Below are 15,840 nucleotides of genomic sequence, written 5' to 3' on the forward strand. Positions count from 1 at the left end.
TAGCTAGAATTATCCAGGAGCACAAATAATGCCTCTGTTTTTCTCACCTTGGTTAAGAGAGACCTCTTTGGTAAAATTAAATAGACAGCTTTTTCAAGCTGTTAATAAATTGTGGTTTAAAAAGGAATAGTAATAAAAATTGGTTAGTATTTCACACTACTGTTTTTCAAATCAAAATTATATCATTCCATACTCATTCCTAAAATAAGGGTACACACAAATGAATAGAATATGGTATGTAGCTATAACATTTTATTTTTTTTATTTTTAAGAAACTTGACTTAATAAACATATCAAACTTTGTACCAATGAACATGCATAATCTTTTTTGACAAAAATGGAATATTCCCCCATAACATTTGATTTTTAAAAGGAATATTTGTGAATTACATTTCTGGCATTATAACCTTAACTGTATGGAATTTAAGAGAACAGTTACAATTAATGCAATAGCAGAAAAGGTAAATTAGTTACTAATTTGGATATTTGTTCTAATGCTAGTTTTCAACTTAAAAATAGCATACATTGTTCAAAAATGTAAATCCACATCACAGAGAAACACTTTTACAAGGACACTCAAGAATCTTTTGCCCACAGTACTCATTTGAAGAATTCTCACATAAAAACTCAAATAAAGCAAACCTTTTTAATTGCAAGTTTGGAAGCATTTTATTTCATTCGACTAAAAAGGGAGGAAAAATTCAAAGGATTTGAATGGTGAGCAATGTCCATTGCTATACAATCCATCCATACATATGAATATGTATGACTAGCAATGTCCATGCATGTATGTATGACTACAATTTCTAAATTTTGTATTATATTTGGACAATGTAGAACAAGCCCAAATGATATTTTCTGCCATTTTTCATCCAGAATACCCAAATATATTTAATTAATTTGATAAGTGCGTCCTCTGAGAAAAAGTAAGTCTTACGGAATTGCAAATATTCCTGCTGGTGGGAACAAATACCTATTCCACAGCTCTTCAGAGGTGATGGTCATTTTTGTATCAGACAACATGCACATAATTTTAAAAACCCTTTCTTAGAGTTTAAAAGAGTAGAATCTCAATAATAATCAAGTTTCAGCATTTGATTTCCTTAGTGAGACTTTATGACCTAAGTGATTTTAGTACAGGTTCTGGAGTCAGAATTGCTGGGCCTGAATCCTGATTTTTCCTCTTACTAGTTGTATTAGATATTGGGCAAGCTAACTCACTTTTATTACCTCTATTCTTCCTCTCTAAAATGGGGCTATGGACTTTCCTGGTAGCACAGTGGTTAAGAATCCACCTGCCAATTCAGGGGACACGGGTTTGATCCCTGGTCCGAGGAGATCCCACATGCCGTGGAGCATCTAAGCCCGTGTGCCACAACTACTGAGCCTGCGCCCTAGAGCCTGTGAGCCACAACTACTGAGCCCGTGCGCCACAACTACTGAGGCCCGCGCGCCCTAGAGCCCGTGCTCTGCAACAACTGAATCCACGGGCCGCAACTACTGAAGCCATGCACTCTATGGCCCACGTGCTGCAACTACTGAGCAACTGCTGAAGCCCAAACACCTAGAGCCCGTGCTCCACAACAAGGAGAAGCCACCACAATGAAGAGCCTGTGCACCACAACGAAGAGTAGGCCCCGCTTGCCACAACTAGGGGAAGCCCGCACACAGCAGTGAAGACCCAATGCAGCCAAAAATAAATTAATTAAAATTTAATTAATTAAAAATTAATTTAAAATAAATAAATAAAATGGGGCTAAAAATGGCACATAGACCTCAAATTCAACATTGTTTACTATTTTTCATAATATTATTGATCAAGATTATGTGTAAAGGAACCTTTCTTATTATATAGTCTCAAGCCACTCATAGCATTTCTTTGTGACTATACTGTGAATTCTATTTTGGAAGCAGCATGGGACTCTACAAATAGAGATTTTCCAACTCAAATATGCATGAGGGTGGAAATTTCATGGATGTTGGCAACTCCTTGATATTAATAATAATATTAGGTCCTGATAGTTCTAAAGTCAAATAGCCACTCATCCTGCTTGGCATTGTCTGCCTACAGAATGTCTCCTGTTATTTCAAAGAAAAAAAATCAACACAATTTTAAATAAAATTCAAACCAAGTATTGTTTTAGTGTTTTACAGCACACACAGCCTCCTTTCTTTCTTGAGAGCTTTCAAACTTCCTGATAGTCCTAAATTATACATCTTCATTATCTAAACCTCAAACTCATATCTCATGTTTATTTTTGATACCTTTTATTTTTTATTCCATTATAAAGGTTAAGAGTATAAAATTTGCATACAATTAATTACATACATCTTAAAATATAATAAAATAACTCCCAATGTGTTAAATAATTATTTCTGTTCTTGATATTAATAACATTTTTTTTTTGACTTTTTATGTGTTGGTTAACTGTAGAGTACTGTGCACTGTGACTTAATTTTAAATACCCACCTAATACCTTAGATTTTCCTGTCTCGTTTCTATTGCTTAGAGTATTGGTGTCAAGCCTAACTAACAACTGGTGAAAATATTCTGCAGTTAACACACTTTTACATATATTATTATGTATGCAAAAAGTCATTTCACAAATGTTAATGTTTTTGGTTTAGGGGCAAATTAAGGAGTAAATAAAGATTGTTCAGGTCCTCTAATAATGGATGATTACCCTAAGCATAAGCATTGTGTAGTAAGTATACATAGTTGTCACTGAATAATAATAACTAACTTTATTTATCACTTTCATGTATCAGACACTGGACTAAGTGCTTTATTTTTAGTATTTTAATGAACCCATTGAGGGGTTCATTATCATCCTTATACTATCCTTTTATGACATCTTCATCTCATCCTTAGTATTATATCCTCAATGAGGATACTGAGACTAAGTGAATAACTTGTCCAAGGTCACACAGTTTATAGTCAAAAGAGCCCAGATGTGAAACCAGATGGTTTGATTCCAGAAGTTGAGTTCTTAACCACTCTACTATACCATCTTTAATGAACAGAAGTGAGTGAACTCTTGGACAGAGGTACTAGAACTGGAGTTAAGTGACAGCCCTGGCCAGTTTTCCATTCCTCTGGTAATAGTTATGTCCTCATGGTATTAGCACCTATAGGGGCATCGGTACTCAAGTTCCTCTGACTTACAAGAGACTTAGCTTGAACTGACAAGGTATACTAGAACAAGCTAGTTTAATGAAAAAGATGGTTTTCATTAAATTCAACATGCCTAATGACTTCATTTGGTTAACAGCCAAACACTGGGAGGTCAGAGCTTAAAGTAAATGCCAATGTATTCAATCCACAGTTAAATGAAAAATATCCTAGGAATTTTTCCATTTAGTATCCCCAGCAGCAAAGGAACCTGTACTTTGAGAAGCCTGAAGATATGACCTGAAGCTACCCATTGAAAGCAGGAAACTCCCTTGAAATCTATATTTTATCTATGTTTCCTTTCAATATTTGACTTGTGTTCCATAATTTATTGACATAGTTTTTATATAAGATTCCTGGTCCCTGAGTAAAACTGACACCCAGGATGATCCCCTCCATTTTCCTGTGTTTCAGGCAACAGCACAGGTTCTGGGGTCAGACTGCCTGGATTTAAATCCTTCTGCTTACTGTCTGTATAACCCTAGACAAGTCACACATCTCCAACTCTCAGTTTTCTTTTAAAAAGAGGATGATGATAGGAATAGCCCTATTGGGTTGTTACATAAGCATTAAGGGGCTAATCTGTGTAAATTATTTATTCATACGCATAAAGGTTCTATAAGTGCTGTCTGTTATTATACCATTCACAGGGCCGCATAGGGATTCCTATCCCAGTTAAGTAAGTATGATCCAGGGCCAAGGCTAATAAGTTTAATCAGCTTGAGTTGCTGTGTTTTATATGCGCACCATACCTGTCAACTTAGAAGATAAGTTAAATTTGCCTTGTGACCCAAAGTCACATTTTGTTGTTAAAGTGAGAACTAATATCCTTGGTTTATTGTCCACTGTGGCAGGCTTTTCAGTTAAATTACATGCTTATCATGTAGTAAAGACTAATGCTTCAGCAAATCTAGTTAGTATTAATATTTTCAAGGTGAAGATAGCTAACTCTTCACTCTTCTGTAACTCATCAATGAAAGAGAAGAGGCGAGGAAATGACATCATGACTGACTACAAGAGAGTAAATGAACAGAATGGCTAATGAACTCATTGTTTTAGTTATCAAAAAATCTATTTAATACAGAGAAAGAAACAAGAAATGCAACCATAAACTCTCCGGATTCATAACTGTGTTTTAGTGACTCTTTTAAAACAGTTGTAACCAAAATTTCAAAATTATGATATTGACCAATTTTGTCTGTCTTGTTTTATAACCAATGTTTGTCTGTCTAAAAGACTAACTAAGCATTGTTTGTTTAGAGGTAACGAAATGCTCTAATTAACACAATTTCATTATCTGGCATCATGAGAATGTGTCTAGCCTTCTTTGGAAGAAAGGTTAAAAATGGCACAAAGACAGAATTACATGAATTATTAGACTACATGACCAATCTGCTTACAGTGCTCTCCACGCTGCTCCTTAGCTTCTAATATATGCTATACATAGTGTTTTGAAAAATCTTCCTGAAAATACTTATCCTATCCCTGTTCTAATCCCAAAGTTTTGGTGATACTCCACTGTCTGGAATCAGATCTGTGCATATAAGCATAAGCTGTATCAGGTGACCTTGGGCAAATTTTTCAACTCCCTTTGCCCCAGTATCCTCGTCTGTGAAATGAGGGTACTAATAGTACCTTCCTCATAGAACCATGGTGAGCTTTAAATAACATAATACATGTAAAATGCTTTGAACATGGTGAGTGCTCTATCAGTGAATTCTAACTTCCTTACTAAACTTATCTTTTCCAGGAATGCTTGCCCAGTGGGATGTAGTTCTTCAACTCTTCATTTATTTCAGGGCTTATTTACTGAAGCTACATTAAAGTTTTGTATACTTTTTGATAAACATTATAACAGAACCACATAGCCACATTTCTTTTACAAACACACGTTCTTTCCCCAAGTATATTTTAAATTTCCCTAGGACGGGGACTGAGATATTTTCTTGTATGTAACTCTCCATCCTCACACAGAGTATTGCTCTGCACAAGAACAAACTTAGTATTAAAAAACCAACTTCTTAAACTAATGAACTGGATTCCTGAGAGCAGGAGTGTTTTTACTTGCTGTTGAAGTAAAAAACATTTTTAGCTTTTAATTACATCCTACTTTTATTTAACAATTGTCCCATCTCCTAAATATGCCAAATTTACTGGTGTATACCTACCATGCAGCAAATCACATTAGTTTAGTACATTTTCAGTATTTAAAGAATTAGTTTTTAGCAACCAACTTCTAAATAAGATCACCTCACATACTTTATTAATAGCTAGGAGACTATGCAGAGTCTTTAGAAGAAAAATTCTGGAATTTAATGAGGATCTATAATATTAAATTAAAATGTCTCTTTACTTAACCCTCTGTTTCATTAGTATTTTCTTTCATAAGACAAGATTTCTAGAAAATAATTATCTGAAAATTTCTTTACAAATAATCGGCATTTAAAGGAAAATATATATCAAAATATCAAGGCATCTCCTTTTAATAAATTGTACTCTGGATATCATAAAAATAGCCACAAATTAAGTTTCAGCTAAGTAAGATGAATAAGCTCTAGAGATCTGTTGTATAATATCGTACATATAGTCAACAATAATGTATTGTACACTTAAAATTTGTTAAGAGGATAGATCTCATGTTAAGAGTTCTTATCACAATAAAATAATTTTTTGAAAAGGCTACTCTGAGAACCAGATTTTGTTTGTTACCAGAGCCTTGCTGTTTGAATTAAGCATCTACATGTCACATTGAATTTTCCTTTCTTGTAGCATATTAAGAAACAAATTCCCCAATTTCTTTATTATTTAAGATGTACTTTTCCTTGGGAAGTCAAGTTTTTCTTAACACAAAAAGCAGTTATTGAAGCATTTAAATGATTGGGAAAATGCCAGAAACTAGGGCTTGAGAACACATCTGCCTTGGTAACAGAACAAAAGAACTGGTTCTCAATATGTGCAAAAGATGCCCACAGTAGAGTGTCAATGAAAAAGCCAAGTTGCAAAGCAATATCTGCAGTATGATCTCATCTATGTAAAAAATACATATAAAAAGGTACATATATGGAGTGTGCATGGGTGTGTTTTCATACTCATAGAAAAATGTCTGAAAATATACACACCAAACTGATGTAATTAGGTAGAAGAAAAAGCTTCAAACTTTTATTTTCTATTCTGAAGTACTTTTTGAATTTTAAAATTATGAGCATATATTATTTTTGTAACTAAAAAGGAAAAAGTTAAGGCAACAATGAATAACGCTGTTTGCGCAAAGTTTGGGTTGTTGTTTAGTCAAGCAAGGTTTATATGGAGAACTTGAGTACTGTCCCAATTATTGCTTTTGCAAAGTAGGAAGTATCTTTTGCTTGAGCAGCACTTATATAGCCTGATCTGTATACATTTCTTTCATTCAAATTGTTTCCTTTCCTCTTATTTCAAAACTCATATCATTTTTCCTATTGACCTGTACAGCCATTTTTTAATGGAGAAAATGACTCTTGCTTCTAGAGGCTCAGGTTACCTGGAAAATGAAGGTCATGAGTAGATTAACCATTCTTCTGAGAAGTTTATTTTTAGCTTTGTGGGGAAAACTTAGGCCAATTCTTACAAATAACTATTTGGATTTTGTGATATCCTTTCTTTCCTGTGGTTTTGTGATGATTTGAAGAAATTTAAAGCCATAAAATATTGCTTGATCATAAAATCACTAGGAAAATTGCATTTTTCTGCAAATGATGTACATTTATAATACGCTTACTAAGAGATTCTGTTTAACTCAGTAAAAGACATATGCTTACTGGACTGAAATTTGAAATCACTGAACCGAAGTTATTATAAAATAGTAAAAATTAATGGGATGCACATTTCAGAGAGATAGCTATGACAACTGATAAAATATTCTAGTTACTGTTCCCCGTCTATACTCTCTTGCATTCTAACTGTCATTTCACTATTTCAGACCACTGTCATTTTCCACCTGGATTATTTACCTCATCCTCGTCATCTATCTCCCTACCTCAAGCTCTCTTGCTTCCCTTCCAGCCTATATTCTATTGTGAAATTAACCTTTCTAAAATGCCGTTTTCATCATATCATACCCTTCTTGAAAATCTACAGTGAATTCTCATTGAAAGGCAGAGTGGTGTAGGGAAAAAAAATACCAGTTTCGAAGTCAGAGAAACTAGAGTTTGAGTCTTGGTCATGCCATGCAGCCTCTGGTAAATAATTTTATAGAAATTAGATTCCAGAATCAAACATACCCACATTTGCCACTTGCTAGCTGTCTGGCATTGAGAAGTTACTTAATCTCACTAACCCACAGTCTCTTTATCAGTGGAATGTGGAAAATAATATATAACTATATCAATTAGGACTTTTCAGTTGCAAGCACCATAAATCAACTCTAGCTATTTTATTCAAAGTTTAATTCATTGGAAAATAAGAAGGTGTCACAGAATCTGTGGAAAGCTGGTGAGTCAGGTCTGGAAACACGCAGGAACTGAAGTAGCTCTGAATACCTAGGAAGCAGAAAACACAAGGGCCTCATAACCAGAATAGTCTAATCATGATGTTGAGGATGAGATAAACTGAAACTTCAGTCACTTTCAATTTAATTGCTTGACCCTTAACTACAATAGGGTAAGGCCTCTAGTTACAGTCCCACTGGATTCTTCTCAAAAGAAAATCAGTGCTATGAGACTGAGGGAATGGATACCCAATATCCAACATACAACAAATGCCCACTATGCATATAAACCACAAATCACATAGTAAATGCTCAGTAAATGACTATTTTAACAGAATAAAGTCTGGACAACTTAATCAGGCCTTCATGGCCATTCAATTTCTGACCTCAATCCACTTTTCTAACTTAATTTTCTCCCAAATCCTCTACATAAACCCTGAATTCTCATCTCTGCCCTTCTCAGTCCATTTTCCCTGCCTGAAATCTTCTCAACCTCTCTCACTTTTTAATATCCAACTTATCTCTTCTAAGGCTCAGTTTAGCTCTTTTTCTGATCCTGGAATCACTGGTTTTGTTTCCCCCTTTTTTCTTAATCATGGATTGCTTCTTGACATCCTTTTTGAATGGTAGTCTTGTATTTGCTAACTCTTTATGTGCCCAGCTTGATTATAAACTCCTTCAGAAGAGAGATCATGTATCATATATTTCTTTGCTTCCTTGATGGCACTGAATCCAGTGTTTTACACATAGTAGGCACTCATAAACTTATGATAAATGCAAGAATTGCAAATTATTAATTTAAATCAACATTCATTTAATGATCACCTTCTGTATACTCAGCACGGTGTTGATTGTTTTGAAGGTACAGAAAAAAAACCTATGAAAGTTGCCTTTGATGTAGCTCACAGTCTAATTTGGGAGAGAAAAAAATAAAAGCATGCAGTATCCCAGGAGCAGTTATATTAATAAGTAAAACATATCATGTGAAAATGTTTTATATCGGTACTAAGGGTATGAGAAGATGTAAAAAGCAGGAATAACTAATAGTTATGGGAAAATTGAGAAGGAAAGTTTATTGAGGTGGAGAAGTTAGTTAGCAGGGAGTAGTCTGAAACGTAACTGGATATATGAAGTTAGAACTGGGGAAAAGCTTCGCAGTCAGGGCTGGAAATATAGGCTTGTGACTCATTGTTATGTAAGAAGTGTTAGTGTAAATGAAGAAATTATGAAAATATGGTAAGCCTGAGGAAAGCCATGTAGGTGCTGTAAAGGAAGTCCACCAAATTATTCCATTTAAAATATCTCTGTGTTTTTTAAAACAGATCTATTGAAATGTAGTATACATACTATAAAATTCACTCTTATTAGTGTATAATTCAATGATTTTGGTAAATTAATAGAATCGTGCAACAATCACCGCAATTCAATTTAAAAATTTTTCCATCATCTAAAAATTCTGTGATACTCATTAGCAGTTAATCTCTTCTCCCATGCCCAGGCTTAAGCAAATACTCTTCTGTTTTCTTTCTCTGTAAATTTGCCTTTTCTATACATTTCATATAAATGGAATCATATAATATGTGGTCCATTGTGTGTAGCTTCTTTCACTGAGCATGTTTTTAAGGTGTATTCACGTTGTAGCATGTATCAATAGCTTGTTCCTTTTAAGTGATTAATAGTATTCCATTGTGTAAATATATCACATTTTGTTCATCCATTTACTAGGTGATGGACATTTGGATTTTTTCCAGTTTTTTCTTATTATGGATAATGCTACTATGAATAGTTACAACATGCCTCTGTGTGGACATATTTTTTTGGACATATATTTTTATCTCTTATGGTTAGATTCCTAAAAGTAAAATGGCTATTATATGATAAATTTATGTTTAACTTGTTAAGAAACTGCAAAATATTTTCCAAAGTGTCTGTACCATATTATGTTCCCACCAACAATGCACAGGTGGTCTGCTTTCTCTGCATCCCCAACACTCAGTACCATTTGTATTTTTTATTATAGCCATTCTAGTGGATATGTAGTAGTTTCTAATTGGGATTTTGATTTACATTTCCCTAATGACTAATGATGTTGCATATCTTTTCATATGCTTTTCAGCTATTCATAACTTTGATGAAATGTCTAATCAAATCATTTGCCTATTTTTAATTAGGTTTTTGTCTTCCTAATAATTATTGAGTTGTAAGAGTTATTCAAATATTCTGTATACAAGCTTCTTATTTTATTATTATTATTATTTTTTAATTTGCTTTTCTCTTTTAATCCCATCCCTGCTCCAATTCTAAAAAAAGTCCCCAGAAATTAAACACAAGGAAGCTCAAAGAGCCAAGGCAAGCCAGCCCAAAAGTAGCAGACTCCTTCCCACAGGGGCCAAAGTATGGGCACTGGGGTGTCCACTCACAGCCTGGTAGTTAAAGCTGGTGCAGAAAAAAGTAGTTCCAGAAGCTAGCAGTAACCCTGCCCAGAGGGACTTTCTGCACAGGAGCACCCCTAGCAGGGCCAGGCTGTGTAAAAAGTGGTGTTTGTTGGTCTTGTGAAAGAGCTCCTTCCTGTAGGCATCCAGGAACTGGGCTAAGTGTGCCCCATAGGAGACCAAGCCTAAGGCCCCCACTCCGGACAAGGCACCCAGGCAGCAGAAAGCAGCCCCTGGACTGGCCATGGCTGTGGATCTACAGCTTTTTATTAGATCTGTCATTTGCAAATGCTTTCTTTTAGTCTGTGGCTTGTACTTTTATTTTCTTATTGGTGACTTTTGAGGAGCGAAAGTTGATACATTCAAATTGATCAATTTTTTCTTCTATGTATCATGCTTTCAATATTGTATCTAAGAACTCTCTGCCCTACTCAAGGTCACAAATATTTTCTCCTATATTTTCTACTAGAAGTTATATATTTTAGCTCTTAAATTTGGGTCTGTGATCCATTTTGAGTTAATTTTTTGTATATGGTACGAATTAAGGGTCTAATTTCTTTCTCTAAATTTTTTTTTTTTTTTTGGCCGCACCATGCAGCTTGCGGGATCTTAGTTCTCCAACCAGGGATTGAACCTGTGCCCTCAGCAGTGAAAGCACCGAGTCCTAACCACTGGATCACCAAGGAATTCCCTCTCTCTTTTTTTTTTTAAATGTGGGTATCCAGTTGTCCCAACTCCTTTGTTGAAAAAACTATCCTTTCCCCCATTGAATTGTCTTGGTACCTTTGTTGGAAATCTACTGACCATAAATGTTAGAATTTATTTCTGAACTTTGAGTTCTGTTCCACTTATCTATATGCCTATCTTTGGGCCAATACTACACTGTCTGATTAACTGTGGCTTTATCTTAAGTTTTGAAATTGGGAAGTGTGAGTCCTCCAATTTTGTTCCACGTTTTCAAGTTTGTTTTGGCTATTCTGGTCCCTTGTATTTCCATCTGAAATTTAAGATCAGCTCATCAATATCAGTTTCTGCAAAGAAGCCAGCTGGGACTTTGATAGGGGTTGCATTTAGTCTATCCATCAATTTAGGATGAATTACTATCTTGATAACATTGAGTCTTCCTATCTAAGAGCATGAAATATCTATTTATTTAGATATTCTTTAATTTCTCTCAGCAATGTTTTGTGGTTTTTAGTGTATAAGTCCTGACAGAACCTCTGTGCTGAATGAACTGGAGGGTGGAGGGTATGGGAGCAGCTTCAGGTCCTAATGCCACAGATTCCCACTCTTTGTACTCCAAGGTCAGCGATGTTTCAGGAATAAACACTCCTCAGATGGATATATAGTTTTGGTCAATTTCCAGAGTGCTGAAATGGTTGCTTTTTAAATTTTGTCCAGGTTTATAGTGCTTTTGGGAAAGATTTCCTAACCTCCTCACCTAGCCATAGCCAGAAGTTCTAACATGTGTGTATTTTTATGAGAATTTGTGTTCCAAGCACTTCTAATTCCAAAAGCCCAGTGATAGAATATCTATTGAGTTATGCCAATTCATTCAAAAAACATGTTAAACTACCACTTGTCATGTAAAGACAAAACATATGGGTTACTGAATAATTTTTTTATAGCATTGATTATGTGTTTAGAGTTGTGATGAAACAGTGACTGAAATTGACTACATAATTTAATTCAAATAAACAGATATATCGATCATTTCTTATGTGTTTGATACCACAAGAAACAATAGATGAATTAATCATTATTGCTGCCCTAAAGAAATTCTCCATGTAGTGTCAGAGTCTGCAAGTATGCTTCAAGTCTACAAGTCTTAAGAGTCTGAAGTATCAATATCAGGTAGACAGCCAAGTGTGCATCCTTGGAGCCCCAGACTCATAATCAACTGCCTATTCAAAATCTCTATTTGGATGTCTAGCAGACATCTCAAAATTAACATGTACAGAAATGAATTTGCTCACCCACCTGTTACTACTAATCTTCTTTAGTGACCCCATCTCAATAAATGGCACCTCTGTCTAACGAGTTCCAGATACTTGGTAGTTATCCTTGATTTCTTTTTCTCCCTTACCCCATATCCAATCAGTCACCAAGTCCTCTTGCTTCTACTTCCAAAATAGTATCTCATATCTGCTCATTTGTCTCCTACTCTAGTGCCAACATCCTAGTCTAGACCATCTTCATCGACTGCCACCACCCCATCCAAATTATCATACCTGGACTACTGTTCTGCATTCTTTCTTAAACCAAAATATCATTTCTTCATACGTGGGGCAAAGTGAGCTTTTAAAAATGAATATAGGAGGGCTTCCCTGGTGGCGCAGCGGTTGAGAATCTGCCTGCCAATGCAGGGGACACGGGTTCAAGCCCTGGTCTGGGAAGATCCCACATGCCGTGGAGCAACTGGGCCCGTGAGCCACAATTACTGAGCCTGCGCGTCTGGAGCCTGTGCTCCGCAACAAGAGAGGCCGCGATAGTGAGAGGCCCGCGCACCGCGATGAAGAGTGGCCCCCGCTTGCCGCAACTAGAGAAAGCCCTTGCACAGAAACGAAGACCCAACACAGCCATAAATAAATAAATAAAAAATTTAAAAAAAAATGAATATATGATAACATCACTTCCCTGCTTAAACTTTTCAGTGGTTCCACATTTGATGTACAATATGTTGCCCAGTTAAGTATGTTATTCAAGAGCCATAGCATTCTAGCCCCAACCTAGTCCAACTAACCATCATATCTCACCTAGACTAACGTTCCTTCTGTATCCAATCTTATCTCCTATCTCTTTTCCACATAGTAGAGAGAATGATTTTTCTAGAATACAAATATGAGCATGTCTCTATTTCTCCTCTATTCAGAACTTTTCCCATGAGTTTTTGGACAAAGTTCAAAATCTTTAATATTGTCAATAAGGTCCTTCATGATCATGCTCCTGCCCATTTCCTCAGCATTATCCCATGCCACCATCACCATTAATCATTACCCTCCAGTCATATTAGCCTATTGTTTCTTGATGGAGCCAAGCTCATTCCTGTCTCAGTACCTTCATATATGTTTTTCCTTCTGCTTTGAATTGGCCCTCATCCTCTTTACCTGGCTCATGACTATTCATCTTTCAGGTCTTATTTTAAATCCCTCTTTCAAAGAGAGGTCTTCCCTGATCCCATTTACTAAGTACTAGCTATGTGCTGTTATCAAACCCTATGTATTTTCTTTATAGCACTATCACAGTTTTAATTATATAGTTATTTGTAGGTTATTTATTTAATATGAGTGGTCCTAAAATCTATGAGTTTAGGAACCGTGATTGTATTGTAATGTCACCAGCATTTTCTAGCACAGTGCTGGGCACATAGTAAGCACTCAATAAATATTGGCTGAATGAATTAGTGAACATGCCATGGCAACATAAAGGAGAAAGAAATTGTTTCCTGCTAGGAGGATCTGGAAAGTTGGGGATTAAAAGAAAGGTATTTTAGGCAAAGGAAACAACATGTTTGTACAAAGTCAAAGAGTTAGGAAAGATACTGGAATATTTGAGGAATAGTGAGGTATTTTCTGTGACTAAAGCATAGGGATTTCAGTGATACATGGAGGAAGAAGAGAGAATAAGAGGAAGAAAGTTAAGGAGAGATGAGTTTGGAGAAGCTCAAGATCAGGGTCATTCTGCCAAACTAAGGAATTCAAATTTAATTAAATAAACATTAGGGAGTGACCAACTTTAAAGAAAGGTGACTAGAGTTAGCAGTGTGGAAGATGGACTGGACACAAAAAAGAGTAAAGAATAATATGTATGCAAGTGGGGTATACGTGATGCACAACATTTGCATAGCAATCTGTATTTTTTATAGCACCCTCCTAAAACCTTACCATTGTATGTGTGTGTGTGTGTGTGTGTGTGTGTGTAATGTCACTCAGATATACTTTAATTTCAAAGTTTGTCATAGGTCCTCCCTTTATGCCCTCATGATATCATGATAATTCTTAATACTAACAATTATAAGAATATGAAATTACATCAGCCTGTAACATTTACCTTTTTGAAGTATGTTAACATATATTACCTTATTTGATTTTCACCCAAACCCATAAAATAGACAGAGACAACTTTTCTTATTTTGTCAATGTGAAGACTGGGCTCACAGAGGCTAAAAGAACAGCCTAAGGTTATATAACTAGTATAGCTAAGATGCAGCATTAGAACCCTTTTCTAAATCCAAGGTCCTTCTCAATTTACCACATATCCATGCATTTTAGTACTAATTTTACTGTTTTTGCTTTTTATAACTAATGCTTTTGAAAAAAATTTCATAATGAGCTTCCATAACTTTGAAGTAACAATAAGGTTAGCTTTCCTCAAGTTGCTCTTTTGAAATACTTCCACAATCTATAAGGCCTAAACAAAGACTGAAAAAAGAATTTCTTAGATAAATGAATTATAAATACAGTCTTCATTAAAAAATAAATTTTGATTATCAGCCAGTGATAAACACATATTTTAGACCTTTTAAAAAATCTTCGGATAAGAATGAGTGCCCACATAGAAGAATTGCATTGGGTTGGCAGGAAAGGAATCATCTCATTTGTTTAGAAGGTTAAGATAAGACCAAAAAAGCAAAAACAAAACCAGACAAAGTGGAGTAGAAATGTAAAAAGATGGAAATGCCAATATGGCTGAACATCTTTTGGGAAAGATGGTATGGCATGCTTATCATTTACAGTAATTTCATTTGGAATGTCTTTTTTTAAGACTTTATTTTTTAGAGCAGTTTTAGGTTTACAGCAAAATTGAGAGAAAGGTACAGAGATTTCCCATATACTCTCTGCCCTCCACACATGCATAGCTTCCCCCGTTATCAACATCACTCACCAGAATGGTATTTTTTTTAACCAAAGATGAACCTACACTGACACATTATAATCACCCAAAGTCTACCTTAGGGTTCACTCTTGGTGTTGTATATTCTCTGGATTTGGATAAATGTATAATGACATGTATACACCGTTATAGTTTCATATAGAGTATTTTCAGTGCCCTAAAAATCCTCTGTGCTCTGCCTATTCATCTCCCTCCCCCACAGCCCCATCCCTGGCAACCACTGATTTTTTTTTTATTGTCTCCATAGTTTTGCCTTTTTTCTGTGCAATGGGGTCAAAAATTCAAGGTGAGGTTGAGAAAAATTAAAAGCCATAAAAGATAAGCCACCTGCAAAATTAACCCAAGAGCCTGCTTGTGAGTAGATAATTCAATTTGGAAACACTCAAAGTTTTGGTCGAGCTTCAGGGAGGCATGAATAGAATGTGATCATAAATTGAAAAGGTAAAATCTAATCAGTTAATGGCTGATCAGTTAAGACTGAATTATCAGAAAGAAAATTACTACATTAGGGAAAATCATAGAACTAGCTGTGAGTTTACAGAAATGGCTAGGAAAGAGAGTGCCCTGATTATCAGATTGGAATACTCTAGTCCCCAGCCCAATGGTGGAGATTGGTAGGTAGATCAAATTAAATCTTGAGGCAGTAATCATTAAGAATATCTACTGACCCATTTTTTAATGATTCCAGGCTCACCATGGTAATTTTTGATTATAATTTTGTTTTGTACATGTATTATCTAATAGATTCAGGATATGCTGGTTATCAAACTGAACATTCCTGTACTTACAATATTTCCAATTATAAACTAATGGATGGACATCTGATTTATACATTGATATAGTGTGACTTTAGTTAGTGTGAATTAGCCTCCCTCATCCTG

General features: G+C 35.3%; 2 protein-coding genes across 2 annotated transcripts in view; one reads left to right on the forward strand and one right to left on the reverse strand.

Moving 5' to 3' along the window:
- FAM133A (family with sequence similarity 133 member A) overlaps positions 1-15,840 on the forward strand; it is a 58,056-nt gene that overhangs the window by 5,788 nt on the left and 36,428 nt on the right. The gene's annotated exons all lie outside the window — the stretch shown is intronic.
- Positions 9,971-10,312, reverse strand: LOC103007982 (transmembrane protein 256-like). The gene has a single exon (XM_057538422.1). It carries the CDS (start codon positions 10,310-10,312, stop codon positions 9,971-9,973), a length of 342 nt encoding a protein of 113 aa, XP_057394405.1.

This window comes from Balaenoptera acutorostrata, chromosome X (genome assembly GCF_949987535.1).
Source record: "Balaenoptera acutorostrata chromosome X, mBalAcu1.1, whole genome shotgun sequence".
In the NCBI taxonomy this organism is placed as follows: domain Eukaryota; kingdom Metazoa; phylum Chordata; class Mammalia; order Artiodactyla; family Balaenopteridae; genus Balaenoptera; species Balaenoptera acutorostrata.

What these genes read in the sequence shown, in the direction of transcription:
- LOC103007982 (XM_057538422.1), bottom strand. Translation starts at nt 10,312, where the DNA reads ATGGCCAGTCCAGGGGCTGCTTTCTGCTGCCTGGGTGCCTTGTCCGGA.